The sequence below is a fragment of the Argentina silus genome, assembly GCF_951799395.1.
Source record: "Argentina silus genome assembly, chromosome: 5".
In the NCBI taxonomy this organism is placed as follows: Eukaryota; Metazoa; Chordata; class Actinopteri; order Argentiniformes; family Argentinidae; genus Argentina; species Argentina silus.
This window is the reverse complement of record NC_139659.1, coordinates 5,741,090-5,764,546: the sequence shown is the minus strand read 5'-3', so window position 1 is coordinate 5,764,546 and position 23,457 is coordinate 5,741,090. Positions and strand designations below refer to the sequence as shown.

At 44.0% G+C, this 23,457-nt stretch overlaps 1 protein-coding gene across 1 annotated transcript in view; it reads left to right on the top strand.

Annotated features, from left to right (window-relative positions):
- The window catches only part of LOC310804660 (paralemmin-1-like), a gene marked incomplete at its 3' end in the record, with an annotated part of 28,087 nt that extends 5,467 nt beyond the window's left edge, over window positions 1–22,620 (top strand). The window contains exons 2-7 of the mRNA XM_083669978.1: window positions 5,420–5,500; window positions 8,169–8,299; window positions 18,333–18,447; window positions 18,860–18,881; window positions 19,752–19,853; window positions 21,785–22,620. Of these exons, the coding sequence (XP_083526104.1) occupies window positions 5,420–5,500; window positions 8,169–8,299; window positions 18,333–18,447; window positions 18,860–18,881; window positions 19,752–19,853; window positions 21,785–22,620 (1,287 nt within the window). The remainder of the gene's footprint in view (window positions 1–5,419; window positions 5,501–8,168; window positions 8,300–18,332; window positions 18,448–18,859; window positions 18,882–19,751; window positions 19,854–21,784) is intronic.
- Window positions 22,621–23,457: the final 837 nt, after the last annotated feature.

Sequence of the window (23,457 nt, the reverse complement as noted above, 5' to 3'; positions counted from 1 at the left end):
GCTAACCATCTAGCAAGGACTTTGCAAACTCACTTCTTACATCCCAATTCAGGCACTGGCTACCTCCATCCAGGGAAACATCCACCAAAAGGCATACAAGACACAGTCAGAAGCTCACTGTCAGAAACTGTACATAATGCTCCAGAAAATCCTCATTAATTCAACTCATTAATAATGAACAATAGCCATTTGTACTGCCACACCGTATCATACGCCTCTGTGTTTTTACCAATGTGTTTGAAATGTATTGTGCATTTTATTGTCGGAAATGCCCATGTGTTTCAGTAATGTTTTTTGCTGCCATGTGGAATCAATAAAGTAAAGCAAAGTAAACTACTAACAGTATAGATGATGCTGGGTAGATGAGTTTGTTTGGTTTCAGCCTAGCTGGAGTTTCACCTAAACTCACTTGTGTCAACTCTCACAAAGCTCGGCTAAGCATATCTTTTCCTGAACTGCTTTTAAAAAGTATGACAGGTCATAACTATAAGGCATAAGAGGATATATGTAATTCATTTGCTCACTGGTATTTCCTAACTGGTCTGATCAGGGGCTCAAGTTGGTATAATAGAGCTTTTAATGGTACGTGGGAGGTTGAGTAAACTGCGGCTTAAGAAGCTAAGAAGAATGCTTGCTATGTTTAAATGAAAATGTCTTGTTATCCTCCCCAGCAGTCGTCATGAAATACCTACCACATGTGGAGACCCATAATAGATTGCAGACTTTTGATTTTCACTGCGTTCGCATTACAGTTATTAGCATGCCTGATAGCCACGTACCTTCTGTTGGCTTCCTCTAGGGATTATGCCGGGTTGTTTTTGTGTTCCATCCAAGTTTCCCATTAAATACATGTCTTACAGTATATGTCAAGGCGTTGAACACATTTTGGACTGCACAGCACCAAAGAACCTGATTGGTTCTGTGTCAGCTTTTAGTCAAAGGCACAACGTCGTCTGATCTGAAACCTGTCACACATTGGGGCTCTTAGGGTGGCGTCTCGCCAATGTTTAGGCATTATTCCCTAGATTGAATTGGAAGACAATTTTTTGATGGGACTGCATGAAGAGTCTCGTACTCATACATGGTCATTGCGTTAACTGAGGACTGTATGTGGTCTCAGGCTGAAGGTATGTAGTCTCAAGATTAATCTGTTATAAGTTCTCTACATTATTTAATTTAATTTAACCTTGTATCAGGTTAGTCTCACTGAGATCAAATTGTATTTGTATTGGTAATGGGTATCTGATGATTTAACAGAATTTAAATCAGTGACTTCCCGTGTCATGACCTGAATCTTACAGTCAACATACTGACGCTGATTTTCCAATTAAATCAGATCAGATCATGATTTTCAGCATAGTCCTCCACTCCATGTACAATGCATTCATAAAGACTTCTCTCTAGTAATTCACGTCTCTAAAATAAGAGAGAGATGAATATCATTGTATTCCCCTGATGTGACATGTGGGAGTGAAAATCAATGGCGAGAATTGCCCTGTGTAGATAGAGACAGAGTGATGAACAACTACATAACACTGGGACAATGATGTTGATCTTTGTTTGGATCAGATAACACAGCCCAGATACAGTACTGTAGGTTGCAGGCTACGATTTCCATTCTCCAAGTGCTTTCTCTGAATATTATGTTCACTCTATTTTAGTCTGACCACAGGGGCACATACACTTGTGACTGTCTTGATAAGAAGCCAGCTTGGCTGCCTGGCCCTCTCCTAGCTGATACCTATTGGGACTCCCAGAGTGAGCTAAAGGAAACCGTTAAATGTTCTTTGTGTGATTATGAACCCCTTAACCCAATTCAAACCACTTTAACCTGTTCTTTCCCCACCTATGTTGAAATATCTTGTTGTTCGTTTTTTGTCTTTTTTTTTTTTTTTAGCATTGGAGCACTCCTAGCATTAGCATTGGAACACTCCTAGCATTAGCATTGGAACACTCCTAGCATTAGCATTGGAACACTCCTGCCAGTTCATGCTGTCTTCATCTTCAGAGAGGCTGTCTGTATTGTCAGGGAGTGGGAGGTTGTGTCATCAAGAATGTGAACATATTTCCCGCTGGGGGTGTGCAGTTCGAGGACTGAACTATGACACATCACAGGAACTCTCTGACTCTCTATGGGACACTTGGGTCCTTGCTTTCAGTAGGAAACCTCCACACATGACCTTAGAGGCATGATCTAACCAACATCCAGATTTGTATTCAATGGAGTTGACATTTCAGAAGAGGTATTGGGAAATAAATGGGTACTTATCCAATTCAGCAAAAAAAAAAAAACTTCTGTAAAGTTTCAATTCCAGAGGTAAGATTTATCCTCAAAATGGGAATGCACACACCGGGAGCAAAAAAATGCTATTCTTAGTTTATTCCATTTATTAAGTTTACGAGCATGGGTTTTTTTACTCTTGCTTCAATATTCAGAGATTCAGAGGTTCAGAGATTTGTTTATTATGTTGAATGGCTATTTCAGTATGTTCAAAAAACTGAATAATTCCTCTGTCTGTGACTGTAATACACTCTTTCTCTCTCCCTCCCCCTCTCTTCCTCATCCCCCCTATGGTTACATGTACATTTCTGTATGCAAAAAGTGTTGAGACAGTTCTCATGTCTCAGTCTGTGATCTGGGATCTGGGATTAGCAGGAAGAGAGAGAGGAGAGAGAGAGTGAAAGAGGTAAAGAGAAAGAGAGGGGGAGTTCCTGGCGCTATAGGGCAGATGTTTTCCATTTCAACCCAAAGACAACGGATCCTTTAAAACAGAGATTCCTGGTTTGGGTCCCTGTTTTTTTAACAAAAACAACTACCCTAATCTCTTACTACTATAATTGCTCTTTGCAATCACCTGAACTAGTATACATTCATGTAATCAACTACACCGCTTGGCCCAAAAAAAATAAGCAAAAAAACCCATCTCAATCAAACGATCTATGACCCTACCGTAGATCTGACACATTTCACAGTTTTAGTCATAGCCTGGGTATCCCGTAGTTAAATAATGTGTGTTGCATGTTAGCCAGGCAGGGGATGGTCATGTCTCTAGTCTGCATCTGAATCCACTCCTCCGGCATGTGTCAGCATACTTGGTGAGTAACAGATATGCAGACAGCACTGACTTCTACGCAGCTTAAGGACCTGGAGAAGCAGGAACCTGGTCCCATTCCTCAGTGGGGATTTTGTAGAGGGAGCCGCTAAGAATGTGCTGCCTGTCGGGGTAATTATAACCCTTAAATCAAAATAGAAATAAACAGTGGCTATGGAGGACGGCCATGTATGACCTCATCAGATGATGATGGGCAGCTTGGATTCTTTGACCCCTTGGTTTAGTTCAACATACTCAACCAGGAATATAAAAGTATGCATATATCACAAGATCTTGTGGAAGATAACTATAAATCTACGGAGCTACAGTACAGAGCAACGCTGGCCTGAGATTAGTAGCGTAGACATGATAATGTGATGTCAGTGTCTGAGAATTTGAATTTCCTTGTGTTGAGGGATTACTTGTGACTCCAAATTTAATGTGTGTGTTATGCATTTGTTTTTGAGGATCGAATGTGTGGACATGTGTTCACTTTACAGTAAGCCTGTGTGTGTGTGTGTGTGTGTGTGTGTGTGTGTGTGTGTGTGTGTGTGTGTGTGTGTGTGTGTTTGTGTGTGCGTGTGTGTGTGCATGTGTGTGTGTGTGAACGTGCGTGCATGTGTGCGTGTCAGCTGAAGTGCAAACTCTCTTTAAAGCTGTTTAGGCCTGGATGGTGTCGGTTTGATGTCACATCCCCACAGTGATAACACAAAGGGCTCTGGAGGGTGCGAGGGCTGAACATCTGCAGTGTGTGTAGATGAGTGTGAGCGGCGAAGCTCTGCAGCCAGTAAGTGTAGAGGCGAGGAGCTCTGTCACGCCCGTCACATCTTGCCCTGTGCTGGAGGATGAGAGATTAGACAGCTGATCATCAGTGCTGAATTATGCAGTACTTTGTGTGTGTGTGTGTGTGTGTGTGTGTGTGTGTGTGTGTGTGGTGAGCCCCTCCCCCCTGGACTGCAGGACGGTGGAGACACAGTGGGATTAAGGAGCAGACTGAGCAGCATCCTTTCTGCAGCTAGATGTACTATACTAACTAGCTGCATCCATACTGCAGCTGCAGTATATACAGCATCCATACTGCAGCATACTGTACAGTACTATGTAGCAGCAGCACACACAGAAGCATATAACTACTGTATGTTGCAGCATTACAGAGGAATAGAAATCTGTCTGATGTCTGTCTGTAGACAATAGTCTGTCTTGTCTCTGTTTGAATTAAAAATAGACATTTGACAACGGATGTTATTATGTTTCTATTTTGGTGAATGTATATGTCATGAATTGATCTGTGGATTACAAAAAGGCTCCTGGCATTTCTGAAGTGCCTTTGATCTAAAAAGGCCTACGTTCACCAGTGGATAACTGTGTGTGTGTGTGTGTGCGTGCGTGCGTGTGTGTGTGCGTGCGTGCGTGCGTGCGTGCGTGCCTGCGTGCGTGCCTGCGTGCGTGCCTGCGTGCGTGCCTGCGTGCGTGCCTGCGTATGTGCGTGCTCCATATCTGTGAGGACCATTTCAAGACCACATCACATTACCACTGACATCTGGAAACCATATTCAACCCAACCCACCCTGAACTATTCAGGCCATGACAACTCCTTAGGTACTACTCAGCATGGCACAGTACAGCAGTGTGTTGCTGTCAAGAGGTGACCTGAGAGTTTGTTCAGTTGGTGCCGAATGTGTAGAACTGACGTATTGTAGCTAGAAATGTTAGCCTTTATGGGGCTTTCCCTGAGTTATAAATAGAACACACAGGAAGTAACCCATGTGCAGTGTTCCCACTGAAAGGGTAGCATGGTGATACATCTGGTTAACATCATGGTTCCATTAAAAACTTGGCCCCTAACCCCCTCATCCCTCGCATCCTCTCTAGCTGAGCCCCTAGCACCCTCATCCCAAACAGCATTGCTCCTCACACCCTCAATGGTTTGGCCCCTAACTCCCTCATCCCTCACATCGTCCAGTGGCTCAGCCCCTAACCCCCTCATCCGTCACATCTCCTTTAGCTCACCCTCCTAGCACCCTCATCCCAAACAGCACACTGTTTTACACTGTATGGAGATGACCCTCTGTTGTAATTCAGAAGACCTGTGCATGGCAGCATGTCATGACTGGTAAGGTTAGCATTGCAGAGCTTGTGCGCATCCTGTGTCAAACGAGGACAATCACTCTTTACCGTCAGTGTGGTTTGTAACATGCAGTGCCGCTGATCTCCATTCCCAAGGTCCTATGTCTGTCAGTTGGCTTGTCCTACAGCCAAAGAGGCCTTCATTTGTATAATCTGACTGTTGATTAAAAATAACTCATTTTCTTTCTTTTTTTTTTCAGGAAAAACGAAAACGACAAACGGAGATCGAAGACAAACGAAGCCAGCTGGATGACCTGGTACTGCAGTTTCAACACCTCAAGGTAAATACCTCTCGTAGAGACTGTGTATGTGGGTGGTAATGAGAGATGAAGTTTAACAAATGCATCTGGTCTAGTGGTTAGCACTGCCGCCCACAGTCCACATTTTGCCCCAATAGGCAGGGGATTTAATCCCCAGACTGCCTCTTCCTACGTTCACCCACTCACCTACCTCCTCTCTCTTTCACATTTCCCAATAGATGAACAAAAAATATGACATTAAATTGGCTTTCCACTCTCCTTTTTATTATCACCAGCGTTGTTGTATTAGCAGATAGTTAGTTTGTTTGTTTGTTGGTTTGTTTGTTTGTTTGTTTATTCCCAACCTAATGCTAATATCACACTAAAAAGAGGCCCAACTTCAAAGATGCTTCTATTTACTATACAGCATTCAACCAGAAACCAGATTATTTTCCCACAGTTTGCGAATCTACAACTAGGGTACATTCTCTCATTCCAGTACTGCACCCCACTGTACTGTCCCACTGTTCGAGTAGGCCGATGTTATCAGATGCATAGGAGTTGCCTTGCAGAGAAAATTGTTCTTGTTGTAAAAGAAAAGCACCCACATTTAATGCCAATTGCTTTTCACAAAAACAAATTCGGCCCAGCTTGAAGTGTGTCTTGAAAGAGTCTTTGTTTCTCCACTCTCCAGAGAAAAGAGTTGCTTTGAGGGAAGTGGCACTTATTTCCTGAGATTAAAGCAATTTGATAAAGCCTTGGCCTGTGGGACTATTTAAAAGACAACATCAGCTCTGTGGGTGAGACAGTGAGTAAACACTGTGAGATTTACACACACAGCAGTTCTTTGTGGAGGAGTCCCTGCATACCTCAGGCTTTGTCTCTCCTCTTAATAACTAAACCTAACATTTAAATAAGACACTCATATAGCAAGCTGTGAATTCTTGTACAACCTCAATAAATGTATGAGATGCGACTGAAGTTTTTAGATTTGATAGCGTTGGAAAAAGAGATCGGAGCAGGAAGTGGAATGTTTGTTTAATGGTGGGCGTGCATGAGATGAGGCTGAGACTAGTTCTCATCGGAAAGTACAGTGGCAACGACCTGCTGGTACACTAGCTTGGTTTATGGGGGTCATCCTTTGTCACTGTATTTCCTCCTTGTGAAGTGAACAATATAGCCTGCTGCACTTAAAAGAAATTTAGATTTGTATGTAATGTATCTGCCGGAAAGACTGACATTGATTGGCAACATAGATTTGGTAACACTTTCCTTTATGTAAGGGGTATACACCTTACATAAAGCATTCATCACAAATTCATTGACGTTGTAGAAACATTCATAATAAATTACCTTTGTAGTGTGTATTTAATATCTGAGGAATTTGTGACATTGTGCTTGAGAAGAGTCAGATTAGGAAGAGTGCAGGAAATTAGGTCTGAAAATGTTCCAAGGGGTTTGAAACTATGTAACTCTCACAAAACATTAATGGAGCCCTCATAATTTTGTTTGGAAGTTATTTTAACTTCAATGAGTTTATGTAACGAGATGACACAGAGTTAGGTCCATGGTAACACACTAGCCTCTCTCTCTGCCAAGTGCTTACATCCTGTATTTATAGTAGAGTGTCATATTTTGGTTTGAGATGTTATTCTGTACGAATGCCAAAGCATAGTGACTTTGTCCATTTCTGCTACACTAGAGGTGGAAATATTTTTGTTTTGCTAAATATAAGGCACTCTCTGATGATATTTAGTTATGCATAAAATGTGTTTTTGGGGGGTGCAGAGATATGTGACCAGATAGGCTAAATGTGGCTCTGCCAGACTTTATTGAGCTTGCTGGCAAACCTGAGCTCTCAGCCAGTAGCCCTGAATGCTTGCTGCCACATACTATCACCAGGTTGTGAAACAGTTGGTCGCATTCATAATTGAACTGTGCGCTAGCTGCTCCTACTGCTCTGCTGGTTCTCTGGAAGAACAGGCAAACAAGTGTCAACAAACCACTGGTGGCCTTAAATCACTCTCTGAACCCTGACACCAGGAACCAACTCTGGTTTATTACGCTTTGTCTGTTGTGGAAACTGCACATAGGATCAAATGCATTGGACAAACAACTATGCTTGATTTTGGTAGATCTTCTTGTAGAAACACAGTTAGGATCTTTCTAGATTGTGTTGTGAGAACTACTGTGTTGTGACCTTGCTAACTGGTGCAAATGATCCCAATGGTAAAGAAAGGAAAGGCCCACACATAATATATAAGTGCTCCCCAGTGATTTATTCCTGCACCACAAACACCGTATCGACTTTACAAACCTGTGAAGTCGATACGTTGTTTCTGATGCAGGACTAAAGCACTGGGGAGCATTTATATACCTAGTAATGTATTGGGCCTTTCCTTTAATTATCTGTATCATTTTTGCCATAGCGCCGGTTCTCCAATGTTTGAGATGTGCAAAATATTACTTTTCTGTGCTCTCATGATCCCATTGGTCCCAATACTTTAGCTTAGTGGCAAGATGACCTCTGTGCTGATCAAGGCTTGACACCTTTTTCTTTATTTGAGAGTGCTGGCCATATAATTAACTTAGATGTTCAATTGGTTTTGACAATTGGAGACCACAGTACTACATACCATTATTGAAATGAAAAGATCCTCTTACTAATTCTCCCCTCTTGTCTCTCTCTCTCTCTCTCTCTCTCTTGTAGTCCAAAGCCATGAGGGAGCGCTGGCTGCTCCAGGGAACCCCCACCGGAACACACGACGAAGACGAGGGCCGAAGACGACAGCTGGAGCAGGACGAAGAGAAAAGGAAGAGACTAGAGGACCATATTCACAGGTACACACATGCACAGGAAGTGGCCAAAGGTCAGGACACTATTCCCGGTTGCACATATGTTTAGTTATTATGACTTTGGTCCTGTTTTTGGTGAAACATATTTAATATCCTGCAATTCTACACTTAGCTGTCATTGTAAACATCATAAACATCAGTGATTTCCTTAGAACACCAAGCTAATTCGGTTTCCATGGTTAGTTTAGTTTTTAATTAAAAGGACTTCAAAGTGTGGCTGGCTTCTCTGTTCAATCTGTTAATCTCATTAACGTTGGGTTTTTCCAGATGTGGATGCTTGGAGTTCAAACCAGATGGGGTTTTGGGTTCTGTTTTCTAGGTACACAGAGCAGAGCAGTTTTGTACAGTATGCATACGTATGTATGAAGAGTTTAATTCCAAAAATGCTATATCCAGCATTTTCAAAAATGTATTTCCAATAAAATGATTGCCGTCATGAAATAAAAGCCTTTATTATGTTTGTGTAAATGTCACCTTGACCAAACATTTAGCAAATGGATATATAGACTTTTGGAATGAAGCTCCTCTTATCTACAAGAGTTACAGCACCATTAGAGCCTTTGTTTTTGTCTTCACTGACATTCTCCCTGAAGGGCACCAACAACAATAGCGACCTCCTTATCAGTGGCCATATTTAAAGTATTAACCGACAGCTCCAAAATAGAGTTGGCGTGGTAGGCTGCATAGTAAGTGGATGACATCTGGCTATAACTGGCATGAGGTGTTACAGGGAGCTGTGGAATGCAACCAGCCTGCAGCAGATATAGATCAGAAACCAGCCCAAGAATTTAGTGTGTTTCCCTCCTTCTCGATGGTAAACAAAGCTGTAAAGGTCTAGGGTACCTTCTGTTGGAAACATATCACAAATAAGACACTTGCATCGATAAATAACAAGACACTTGTGTCCTAGTAGTTGGTAAATATCCTCCCAAGATCCCATTGGTAGGTAATGCCTATGGCTAAAACCAAAATCCGCAATGGAACAGCAAATACATTACAGCTTTGGTGCCAATTAAAGCTCAGCGTCAACTACACCACTGCAATAGCTGCTGAGGCTCTAAGTTGCCTTGCTAGGAGGCTAAGCTCAGTTAATTGAGGCTCATTATATTAGCATGTGTTTGCATTTATCTGGTTTCTTCTCGAGAGGGCTGGGGGCTCTAAGCGTTTTTCGAACAATGCAGTGCTGTGATGCTGCAACCCACAGCACACACACTAAAGCATCTAAGTGCTGTAGATTTGCTTGAGGCCAACAGAACTAAACCATGGGTGAAAAAGTTATGGTGATAATTATCCAGGCCTTACTGTAGGAGCTCTGATGTGAGTGGCATGGACAACAATCCACATACTATTCATAGTATAGCCACTCATAATAATCTATTTCTTTCTTGTTGTTTTATGATTGATTACATTGCATAGCATTGCGTGCATTGTAGCACCTTCATGCCCTCATATTACTATAATCTATTGAGCTATCGATGTGCAAAAGTATCCCTCACGCTGAGAATAGTCTCTTGGAAATGTTATGTTGTTGGACAGTTTTGTCGTATTTTGCGTCTTACCATTGTCCTTTGTCCCGTTGAGTTTAGAGGTCCATTCAGCGATTTAATTCACACATTTAATGAGTCATGATCCCTGAGAGCAGTCAGTGGGAATAAGTGAGTAATCTGATCCTGATTGGAGATGTTTTGTTTGTATTTCTGGGAGGAGCTTCCCCGTTCCCATGGTGCATCCATTCGTTGTGGCGGGGTTGTTGCTGCAACGGATGCGGTCACTTATTCCCCATAGAGCACAATAAGGACATGAGGTCACTGCCAAAAGGATGAGAAACGTCCCGCAGAAACTATTTTTAGACAGCCAAGTTGGTTGATGTATAATTTGGCCAATGAGCATTAGTATTTGAGCATGGAAGTGGAATCTGGGGACTGTAATTGGAGAAGGATCATGGTATGTTTGTTTTCCCTGTGTGCTTTTCACATAGACACCTTGAGAGAAGAATTCAAAGTAGAGATTCTCTGGCCAAATCTCAAATTTCTTTGTATATTGGGAGTAACACTTTACATAAAGCTGCTCCTCTATGCCTGCATACAATATAGTATGAACACTGTAACTATTAACAACATTGCATTGGTTTTCTTCTGTGTTATGTTGTTGGATCAAGGAGCTAGTGCAAGTTGTGAGACAATTCACATTTTATGTATGTGGCAAAATGTTTATTTATACAGCACATTTAATGACAGTATGTTTCAAAGAGTGATACCCTAGTAAGTTAAGAGTCTGTTTTATGCATGACTTCTTTCTCTTCAACAGCAGTTGGTGAAGCTGAATGGAAGTCAAACATAAGGCTGCATTTCTGTCTCTTCAACACTGCATCATTTATGTGCCCTACCATGAAAGAAGCATTGTTACAAAACAAACATAGTACTTATTCTGTATAACATTTGAACTGTTGGAAAGATTTCAGTGTTTGCAGTGCATCTGTTGCAGATTTAGCTTTAAGCCTAACTTTATTTTCATAGACCTTATAAGCATAACACAAATCTTTTAATTTGTTAGTTACACTAGAGTAAGCTTTTTGTGTGTGTTTCAGAGTATGGCTTTAATGCTTTAGATGCTTTAAATTTGAATGCTTAGTTGTCCTATTCTTTTACCATACCGTTTCATAGTAATCTATTACTGTATCTATAAGGTATTATGACCATGTTTATAAGGCTTTGTTATACTTCACAAGAGGGTGTGTGTCAAGTCAGCAGTGCTATTCACTGCTGGTCCTGTGTAACTCTGCCTGGAGGAACTCGACCATCTCTGTGGTATGAGGAGTGGCCTGAGGGTGTGGTGGCCCCGCTCTATATTTGCACCCCGTGGAACAGTGCCCCAAAAATAAACGAGGACAACGAGACACTTTCCACCGCTGATAGAGAGGCTCACTCAGGCTGCCCAAGGCCCAAGGACAAAAACATGGTGCAAAACGACCCCCTCCCCCTCCCCCTCCCGACCCCATAGCAAAGCAGCCAAATTGCTTCTTCTTCTTTCTTTTTTTTCTTCTTTTTTTTTTTACACAGAATGCTTTAGAGAATAATTTCAGTAATTTCAGAAATAGATATAATTACAAGGTTATCAACACACCTTGTACTGAACCATGACAAACTCAGAACATGAGGAAACGCAGCTCCAGCAGCAACTGGCATTCTTGTTTAATTAGTGTTAGTGGTCGCTGTGTTGCTCAGTTGGTAGAGTGCCAACCACGCTAAGTTTGTTGGTTCAGTTCCTGCTGGGACCATATGCGGAAGGTGTATGCACTCATTATTGTACTGTGAGTTGCTTTGGATAAAAGAGTCTGCTAAAAAAATGCATATGTTTGCTCCCCAATGGCTTAATGGTCCGAAACACTGGTTTCTTAGGTTCATTGAGTTGTGGAGCAAACAGGAATGACAGTGTGGTGGATTTTCTTTTGTTCTTCAGAAATGGATATAGAACCATAAATGGGCACACTAAATCAATAACCGCTGTTGATGTTTGATAGTGATACAAATCTAAATGCTGACTCTTCTACCTACAAAAGTCTTTAGAGAAAAAGTGGAGGGGTCAAAGTCTGTGAGTCTCGACTTGAAGGTTCATTCCAGGGAAGTCTTAAAAGGATAAAAACCCTTAATATTTGTATTTATCTCTTGCTTTCCCTCTGTGTATACTGCTGTGGTGAAAGTGATACCTAAAAAGGAGAGCGTACAATGTCAGCTCTCATCTGATCCACACGGGAGGAAGGAAAGGAGAGGTTGTTTAAAAATGTGTCGTGATAGACAGTATATTACGAGCAGAGATAAGCAGTGTCAGATTTCTGTATACTTTGTCTGTTTGACTGTATACCAGTATGTGAACTCTGCTACTGGACTGCTCTCGTATTGACGACTCAATAAACATGTCGTTTTAGGATATAAAACCATGTTCTATAACATACCGGGGGTGAATGATGATGCAAAGATAGAGTTATAGGAGAAGACATTCACCGACACTCACCAAACACTTTATTAGGAACACTATACTAATACTGGGTAGGGCCTCCCTTTCTCTCAAAACAGCCTCAATTCTTTGTGGCATTGATTCCACAAGATGTTGGAAACATTCCTTTGAGATTCTGGTTCATGATGACATTATTGCATTTCCTGCAGATTTTTCAGGTGCACTTTCAAGCTATGAATCTCCCATTCTACCACATCTCAAAGGTGTCCTATTGGATTTAGATCTGGTGACTGGGAAGGCCACTGAAGAACACTGAACTCATTGTCATGTTCATGAAACCAGTTTGAGACGACTTTTGCTTTGTGACATGATGCATTATCATGCTGGAAGTAGCCATTAGAAGATGGGTAAATTGTGGCCTTGAAGGGACGCACATGGTCAGCAACAATACTCAAATAGGCTGCGGCATTCAAGCGATGATTTATTGGTATTAACGGGCCCAAAGTGTGCCAAGAAAACATTCCCCACACCATTACACAACCTCCACCAAGAGAAGGTGTACAGGTGTTCCTAATAATGTGTTTGGTGAGTGTATATCTTAATGTAATGGAAGTGGTTTGGGACCATGGCCACAAGTAACCTGAATCCTGAAGAGCCATGAGGCCATGAGACCTGGGCTTCAGCACAGTGGATTAACGCAATCTTGGGGGCACATATAGAGATTAGGGTTTGTTACTAGTGGGTCAAATTGAGACAAAATAGACTGGTGAAGTTAAATAGCTGTTCAATCAGTTGGCATTTGTGAATCATGTTGTTCAACGCATACAGATGAATTGTGGTCTACTGGAATAGGCTACGTTTCATTGGTGGAGTGTAGGGAATCCCCTTATCCTGACCATTATGTTCACTCAAACGTAGCTCGTCTAACCCAGCCACTCCTACAGTAGCATATCTGTGGCACCTGACTGGCACTTCACGCAAGCACTGCTGACACTTACTCTAGCAATGTCCTCTGTACGCTCAGTAGTCTCGAAAGTTACCCTCACACTCACACACACACACACAGGCACACGCACACACACTCATGGCTGGATGATGTGGCAGGCAGGGAGCTGTGCCAGACCCCATGTTGTCATGGCGACAGGACTTGCGGTCGGTTGGTGAGCAGCCGCTCTGGTTGGGCGGTGGGGTGACATCATCAGCGTGTGCACACACACACTCACATACGCACGCACACACACACACACACACAGACACGCACACACACATGCCGTCTCTCTGAGGCTAATCAGGTCGGCATGGAGATAATGACACAAGCAGACAGGAAGTGGGAGAACAGAGAACAGGAAGCCAGGAGTGGGGGTGGAGCTGGGAGAAGCCTGTGTGAGGTCACTGCCTCCGCCACAGTGTAAAGGGGGCACCATCGGCATGCTTCACACACACATGCACACACACAAACACGCACACATACGCACACACTCCCCTCCTGTCACTCCGCCTTGCCCTCTCCACCTTCTTTCGCCTTCCCCCCTCCCCTGCTGTCTCTCTGCTGTTCTGTACTGGAAAAAATCAGTGCTGATCAAACGAGAGAGAGAGAGACAGAGAGACAGAGAGACAGAGAGACAGAGAGACAGAGAGACAGAGCCAACTCCACCCTGAATTACAGGAGCTGTTTTCCTTCCTTTTCTCTGGTAGAATAAGTTTGTAATGTAATCTCCCATTGCCCTCCCATTGCCCTGGTCTCTGTGTACAGGGAAGAAAAGTCACCTTAGTCATGCAGGATAAGTGAGGTATTCAGTGTGTACTCCTCCACAGTTCATACTAGTCCACACACACCACTGTAAAGGAGAAGCGTGTGTGTGTGTGTGTGTGTGTGTGCATGCATGCAGGTATTTCTCTGACAAAGTGACACAGTATAGGCTATGTGCTTGAAGGTCTGTGATTTGGTGTGTGTGTGTGGTGTGTGTGGTGTGTGTGTGTGTATGTGTGTGTGTGTGTGTGTGTGTGTGTGTGTGGTAAGAAGGCCTACCGGTAGCTTAGGCTTTACCCATGATTAAAGATAATATACAGCGTGGTGTCACCGACCTCAGCAGCAGAGCTAGCTAGCACAGTCCAGCTCTCTCTACAGTACACTGTCAGGTCTCACAGAGAGCCCATAGAATGCCTGTGTTCCATTCAGACACCCAGAGGACCACAGAATGGGTCTTGTTCCATTTATAGCCACAGTAAGCCAGAGGTAAATACACAATGTAGTAATTGTGGGGTCTCCCACTGGATGTCTGTTAAATCAGGGTTTTCACTCTCACAGAGCACCTTGTGGTCTGCTCTCCCTGAAACCAGTCTGCACCATGACTCCTGGTGCTCCCGTATGCCTCCATTGTAGAATAGTCTAGAATAGAACCAAACAAGTGCATGTTACCTGTTTAGTAATATTTTGTACTGCTGTCACACACAACCTATGTTGATGGAATTTGTTTTCAGTACAGCGTGGTGGTACAGCTACCTTCAATCATAATAATCAATTATTATAATCAATCATAATCAAACTCTTGCCCATGTTCTGCCTCATTTTCTCTTTATTAATGGAAACCAAGTCTGCATCACATAGACCTTGCCTGGGCAATTTTGCCTTTTGTTTTGGGTCAGACTATGATGTGGCCCTCTAGATGTTGGTGGTTGTTGTGTCTTTAAAGGATTTCACCACTGGAGGGCAGCAGAGGCAGTACCTAGTCTCACTTTCCTGCCGTCCTAATGGCTGTTTACTGTAGGATGGGCTAGATTAGAACCATTGACGTAAGAACCATTCATAAGACTGGGGGATAGCTGCTTGAAATGAACCATCTAACTATGTTACTATGAATTGTTGTCGGGATATTTGTAATGCCCTGTTCTCATACTGTACCAACATGGTTTGTTTAACTACCCAATATTGACAATGAAATATTTTCAAATTCCCCATCCCTATTTCCCACTCAGTGACAGGTACAGTATCTGTAATTCAAGCATATTTTTCAAGTGTAAAAATATGTATATTTACAGATAGACCGTATAGACAGTCACTGTTGAGCTCAGAAGCAGAAAGGAAAACCCTCTTCAATCTGAATCTGTAAGCGAACCAGGGTGGAGCGAATGAGGCCTACCATATAAGGGCATGATTAAATATGATGGAGTTATACAGGGCCAGCTGCGGGGACATGAATGACGTCTGTGCAGAGGGGAGATGGATCCCTCTTGAGGATTATGTCAGTGAGTGTACACCCCCTGGGTTTACTTGGGGAAGGAGAGAGGGGGAGAGAGAGAAGAGGGAGAAGAATGGAGAAAGGGGGGTAGGAATTTGGGAGAGTGGGAAGGGTAAGGGAGAGAGAGTAGTGAGAGAAAGAGAAGAGAAGGGAGGAAGAGAGGGTAGGAAGGTGTAGGCAGGAAGAGAGATAAAATGAGGGAGAAAGAGAAGAGAAGGGAGTGAGAGAGGGTATGAAGGGGGAGACACAGCGAGAGAGAGAAGAAGAAGGGAGAGACAAAGGGAGGGAGAGAAGGAAGAGAGGGTGGGAAGGGGAGGCATGTAGAGAGAGAAATGTAGAGAGAAAGAGAAGGGAATGGAGTGAAAGAGGGCGGGAAGGGGTAAGCAGAGCGAGAGAGAGAAAAGGAGGGAGAGACGGGGGGGAGAGACAGAGGAAGGTAGAGAAGGGAAGGAAGAGAGGGTGGGAAAGAGGGAGACATAGCGAGAGGGAGACAGAAGGGAAGTGAGGAAGAAAGGGTAGGAAGGAGGGCGGGAAAGCAAGAGAGAGAGAAGGGGAAAGAGAGGGAGGGTAATATGGTGTTGTGTCAGGGTCAGGTCAATGAGTTTTCATCACTCTACCTTTGAGGATACTTATTCTATTGTCATTTTGTGCGAGTGGTCATTATGCTTATGGATGTTTGTAGCTAGCTAGCGTATATTTCCCCTCAGCTAGACTCCGCCCACTGTTGAGTGGTTTGGGTGGGACACACACACACACACACACACACACACACACACTCTCTCTACACACACAAAACAATTACGCTCCATTGTGTCCTAATGACAGGAACACACATGATATAAGACAGAAGTAACTTATAACAGGCAGCTGTTCTTGTATTCTGCATCTCCACACCACACACACACACACACACACACACACACACACACACACACACACACACACACACACACCACACACAAACACACACACACACACACACCACCACCACCACCATCATCGCATACAGTAAATAGTAAGATGAAGAATGAAGAACGTTCATGGCTCACAACAATCCAAGGCTTTATTCCTCTCAAAAATAGATACACAGATAAGCTAATCTCAAGTCAAGTCAAGTAGTTTCAGACAATAGTATATTTATTTGTGGTCATAGCCATGTTGTATCTGTAAGAGCAACAGAGGCTACAGACAGTGCCTTGTGTTCCCAGACCAATTGTTGATATCGTGGGAAGGCTCCTTCTCCTTTGTTATTGCTGACCATGGAACCTCTGCGCTCCAAACAATGGCAGGAAATTGACCAGGGAGGAGGCAGGAGTGGGTTCCTCTGCGCGCTGCTTCCTCATTGGTTGCCAGCATTAAGAATAACTGAGATCCGAGTTCCTTTGGGAGAGATGGAATGTAGTGTGTGTGTGTGTGTGTGTGTGTGTGTGTGTGTGTGTGTGTGTGTACGTATGCGGATAGGTGAATGGGTGTGTGTGTGTGACGTGTGCAAGACATGTGTGGTCTGCTAGAATGTCCTATCTCAAGTCTATATGTATTTCATTGCATGCAGGGTTCTGTACAGATGTAAATAGTCATATTGATCAATTGGCTGTTTTGACCGTGAAAATATGAGAGTTTTTCTTCCCATGTCAGAATCAATTATTGGGTTTATGACTGCACACAATGACTGAACATCAGCTTGTGATTTTGGTCACAACTCTTTTACCAAACAGAACCCATAATTTATTACCCACAATTAAAAGGACCACACACATGATCCAGAGTTTGGAATCCTACGATATTATTTATGAACTGTGTTTACTGTAACATGCATGTACATTAACTCACATTCATATAACACTGTCCTATGGGTTGCATTGTCCAATAGTCATATGATCTCAAACCCTGTTGACCAACCAGAATGATGCCTTCTGTCTCATTTGCATGTTTGCTTTACTGAGTGCAGCAGTTGTCAGATTCAATGTTCATCTTTTCTGTATCGAATCCAACTCTGCCCAGTTATGTCTGTTGTACAAGGCTTTCACACCTCACTGCTCAGACAGGTTCACACTCGCTTTACACCCCCACTGGGCTGAAAACACACCTGGCTTCAAATTGTGCTTGATTGAGTTTGCCTGGTGCAAGGGAACCAATGGAACAGTGCCGAAAGTGCCAAGCCTGACACACCAGGCAGGCTCAAGCAAACGCTCAACATATTTGAAACAATCTCAAATACTATTTGACCCAGATCTGGCTAAAAAAAAACACATCACTATTCTTCTGTAGCGACAGTAATGTCACACCAGCTAAAGCCTATGTGTGGACAGATGTCAGGGAAATACTAAATAAATGCTTTGGGAGGAGAAGTGCGGGAGGGAAGGATGTGTACAGTACCTGGCTGCTACTGTGGTCACAGTTATGTTTATTGATCAGAACCCTGGGTCTTTTGTATTTTAAAGCTACACTGATAACCAAATGGAACCCTAGTTCAACATGACACTCTTAGAAGAAAGGGTTCCAAATTGGGTTCTTTGGCTGTCTCTGCGGGATAACCCTTTCCTTATGGTTTCCTTGTAGAACCCTTTCGGGTTTTATTTAGAACCTTCTGTAGAAGGTTTGTCAACTGCCCCTCTAGGAGAACCCTTTCCTTTGAAGAACCCTTTTTGGTGCCATATACAAAGAACCCTTTCCACAGAAGGTTGTGTTAGGTTTATGTGGCACCAAAAGGGGTTCTTCAAAGGGATCTCCTACAGGGATAGGCGAAGAACCCTTTTTTTCTGAGTATATTGTGAGTTGTATCCAGTTGTAATGATATATTCTCTCCTGCTGTTTTGTGGTTCTAGACTGGAGTCGGAGATCGGTCTGCTGGAGAGCGAGGAGTCACAGATCTCAGCCAAAGAGCAGGTTCTCAGAGAACGACTGAAAGAGACAGAGAGGTCCATAGAAGATCTGCAAAAAGTAAGAGAGAAGATCAGATCCAGATTAGCTGTCGTTTCACCCAGACTCAGGCTCAAATAGTATTTTAAATCATTTCAAAGATTAAGCTGTGCTTGATTGAGTTTGCTTGGCACAATGGAATAGTCTTAAAATGCAAACCCCCACCCATCTGGAGCCCCTGGCAGACTCAAGCAAACTTTCCAAAAAAGTTTGAAAATACTTTTTGACCCAGGTCTGGTTTTACCTCACTTCATAGTAATCTGAATGGTGCTCTATTGACTTACCTATGGAGTAGTAAATTATTTCAAATGACATTAGAGTTAATGGAAAAGGTTTTTGAATTAAGGCAAAATGTCGTTCATGTAGGCTGTCATTATTATAATGTCATTATAATGTCTTGCTCACTGAGTCCGTCTCTTTTTCCTCTTTCCAGAGTTTTCAGAATCAAGATGGAGGTAGGTCCACTTCACATCTTAGTTAACAGATGTTCCCTAATGTTATTATTAATTGGCTCTGAAACATTTTTGTTTCAATTCCATAAATCCAGGAGCTGAAGACTCAAGTTTTTTTTTTTTTTTATATTCTGAAAGTGGAATTTCAATTCACATCTAGAATTAATGGGATCAAAAGTTAAAAATGATCAAAGTTGACCATCTATCCTGATACTGTATGTACACATACACACACACACACACACACACACACACACACACACACACACACACACACACACACACACACACGTACACACACCCACATTCACTCCCACACTTTCTGTCCAGCCTCCCACATATGATGGAGAATGCAGGCATAGCTAGCTAGCTCCTGCTGGTTGTGTATTAGTGACCCCGCTCTCCCTCGCTGCTCGCCCCTCATTGCCTTTGTAAACCCGGAGGGGTCCCTCTCTCTGTGTCCCACATTAGCCCCTTGGACCGTTTCCCTACTGCCTCAGCGAGACTATTGAGCTGGACACATAAGGCAATGACTCTGCACTCTGTTTACCCTGATCCACCTATTCACAGGGAAGCCCCTGATCCCAGGCACGCTTTGTTCCCCCCTAATACACTCCCCTCCGCTTTTGCCTGCCTAAGCACTGGGCTGCTGGGGAGAGAGAAAGGGATAGAGAGAGAGAGAGAGCGAGAGAGAGAGAGAGAGAGAGAGGGAGAGAGAGGGGGGGACTGGGAGAGAGAGATAGATAAAGAGAGAGAGAGAGTTAAAGTTAGAGAGGGGGGGCTGTGGGTTAGGAGGGGGAGGGGGTAAACCAGGGGGGCGTTTGGACACAGGGGGTCGGCTTTGACTTCCTCTCCTGCTCTCCGCCCCGACAGATGCGGTGAATTACGTCCGTTCTCAGATCCCAGACCTCCCAGAGATATACACCCAGACTCGGGCCACTGCCCCTGGGGACGACCCGCTCCCAAGGAAGCCTGGTAGGTGCTGGGGGTTTGGGGTGGGGGGGGGAGGGGGGTGAGGGTGGGGAGGGGGTGGTGAAGGGGGCGGGGGGGTTGTTGCTTGTTTTGGGCCGGAGCCAGGGACTGGTAATGGGGATTACAGACATGAGACGGAGGCACAACGTGGCAACCAACAGCCTCCATATAGGACCGCACACGCACACACACACACACACACACACACACACACACACACACACACACACACACACACACACACACACACACACACACAGTTTCCATATGACCAGACACACACATACACAAACACTGTGTTCGTGTGACCACACACACACACACACACACACACACACACACACACACACACACACACACACTTCACACACTTCACACACACACTTCACACTCCACCAGCTCTTTACTAATAACAATCGCAAACGTCAAAGACAGCTAGCTCACCCTCTGGCTTAGCGTAACCACCTAGCAGACAGACACTGTAACACACCTGTTGGTCTAAGAGCTGTGGTTCAAGAGCTGTGGTTCAAGAGCTGTGGTTCAAGAGCTCAGATTCACACTGACTAGTCTGGGAATCACACTAAGTTACATTGGAAGTTGATGACCAGACAATGTAACACAAGTGTTAAGAAAAGACAGTGGTTAAACATGTAGGTAAGGGTAGTAGTGATGTATGCATAGCTGTTTTTAAACATATAACATGACCTTTTATGACATATGACATGTGTCATGTTAATACAGTGTGTTATGATGTCTGCTTCAATTTCCAGTGTGTTTGATCATGGCTCACTGTCCTCCAATTCAAAGATAAACCTATTCGTATTGAATGGGATGATTTACAATTACCTTCTATTTGTTTCTGACGTGTACAACAATACAGTCAATGTCAACACATTGTTTTGCACTCCATGCTGACCAAAGAGGAATCATTCTATTGCATTCAAATCAAATGTGACTCCAGTAAAGTGTACCTAGAGGTCAACACATTGTAGCAGTACTCAGTGATGTAAACAGCGGTAAAGGGCGCTAGAAAAAAACAACCTCTGCAACGGTCATGTGACATGAGTGACAAGTCATGGAGAATAGCGAGTCAGTACAAATGTCAACTGGGTTGAGGAGGATCAACAACAAACTGGATTACTGTCACTCACCAGCCATGTGACATGTGTCACCCTAAGCAGTGTGAGGCAAAGGTCAGCTGACTTGACCAAAGAGTTTACATCAGAGCCAAAGGGAATGGGTTTGGTTTGCTGTTCACCTGATTTGTCTCTGTAGCGAAACTTATCAGAGTGATATACCATTCAGTACTGAAGGTTCTCTCTTTAAACTTCAAAGTATATGAAAGTATATAAACTACAAAGTATATACTATCAAAGTATCTGACATGACATTTCACATTTGACATTGTATGTATATTGCTATGTTTGACATATGTGTGACATACATTTGCCAAACAGTTTATAAACATGTTGAGAAAATACGTAAATATCGTAATGGAGTTTCATTGAATTTAGCAGTTACAATAAGTAAGTCTTTGAAGGTAATTGTTCAGTTATGTACGAATAATGAAATTTAAGAGAATGCTTGATGTACAGTACAGCAATGCTATTTGTGTATGAAGAGTGCCTGATGTGCTCGCTTCCTGGACCTAGTTTAAACCTACTCCTAAAATAATCTGCATTTTCTATAGAGAATCTCCATTGAAAGTATGATTTAATCCAGGACTATGCTTAATCTGTGTCTGGGAAACCGCCCCTGTAACGTTCTACCTAGAAAATAAGGTTCTACCTAGAACCAAAAAGGGTTATTTGACTTGAAGAACCCTTTTTTGGTACCAGATAGAACCTTTTGATTCTCAGCGCGAAGAGTAACCTATGGTCCTAATATCTAATATGTTATGTCCTGTGTGTGTGTGTTTTCCACCCTGTCTGAAGCCATGTACGCTATGGAGATCAACGTGGAGAAAGATAAGAAGACGGGCGACACCAGGATCCTGTCAGCCTCGGCGGTGAGCCCGGACGAGGTCCCCCAGAGGGGGGTGAAGGTGTATGACGACGGGCGCAAGATGGTGTACGAGGTCCGCTCGGGGGGCTCCACCACCCTGGAGAATGGGGTGCACCCCTGGAGTTCTGCAGAGGTGGACGAGCTGATGCAGCGCGTGGGCCAGCCCACCAGCAGCCGGGTGGAGGGGGGCAGTGGCAAGGTGATGGTCACCCCCGCCGACCCCCCCTCCCCCGACCCCAGCTCAGCGCCAAGCACGGCCCCACCGCCCATCCCTTACACCCTGCCCCAGACCTTACTCAAGGAGACCAAGCTGGAGATGATGCGCGGAGGCGGTGATGGGGGGATGCATCAAGACTCGGGCCCGGTGACCACTCAGCCCGGCTCTCGCCTCCAGTATGAAGGCGAGGTGACAGAGGCCCCCCAGGCCACGTCGGAGAAGCCGGTCACTATGATCTTCATGGGCTACCACAGCGTGGAGGATGAGGACGAGAGCAAGAGGCTGCTGGGCTTCGATGGCACCATCAAGGCCGAGATCGTCCTGATTGACGAGGACGACGAGAAGTCGCTGCGGGAGAAGACGGTCACCGACGTCTCGGCGGTGGATGGTAATGCCGCCGACCTGGTGTCCGGCCGGCCGCTCTCTGATACCGCCACCGAACTGTCCTCGGAGGGCAAGGACGACAGCTCGGCCACCACCAAGGAACTCCCCCTGCCGACGCCAGGTATAGAAAAGAAAAAGCGCTGCCAGTGCTGTACGATCATGTGATGTGACCTCTTTTACCCCCGCCCCCTTCCAAATTCAACTTCCTCTTTTTCCTGACCTGGGAAGCACATTCAAACCAAGGCTCTTCTTCCCTAAGCCCCTCCCCCTCCCGGTTACTAACAGACCTCCGCCACCTCTGGACCTGCTGATTGGCTGTAAACTCTTATCTGACCCTCGACCTTTCGGGTGCACACTCTCTCTCTATCTGAACTACAACCTGGTGATGCACTCTTTCTCTCTCTCTCTCTCCCCTCTGTGAGCTGGGAATCACTCTCTCCTCTGGCCTGTCTCCATTATGTAGTAGGACACCAAACAACATCCAAACCAAGCATAGAATCAGTAGTTTATTGTATCCAAAGACATACTAGGGCATGGTGTTATGTTTGAGTAATCTGCCAGGAGAGTCGACGAGGGGACAAAATCAAGACAGGTCAGGTGAAGAAAGATGTACCTGTATGTAAAACAATACAACAACAAATACAACTTACTATCCTTTCCACGCCAGTGAGCTTGTTCAGATCATAGGTCCATCTAAGTTGTTCCACTCAGACATACTCATATTTCAAGAAGTGTCTGGCACTCGTAAAACAAAACGGATGTACACATACACAGATATGTGACACCCCTACACCTGTCCAGTGGCCTTACTGAAGCAAAATTAGATCTTCCCTGTACCAATCAGGCTGCGAGTGTTAGTTATTAATTAATAACTGTTATCATGCCAGAGACTTCAACAATCATCCTTACAATAGGCTTGCATTGTACATAATACGCTCTCATCATAACATGTGCAGAGTGTAGGGGGAACTCTGCCTTGGTATCTGTGCCTATTTATTCTCT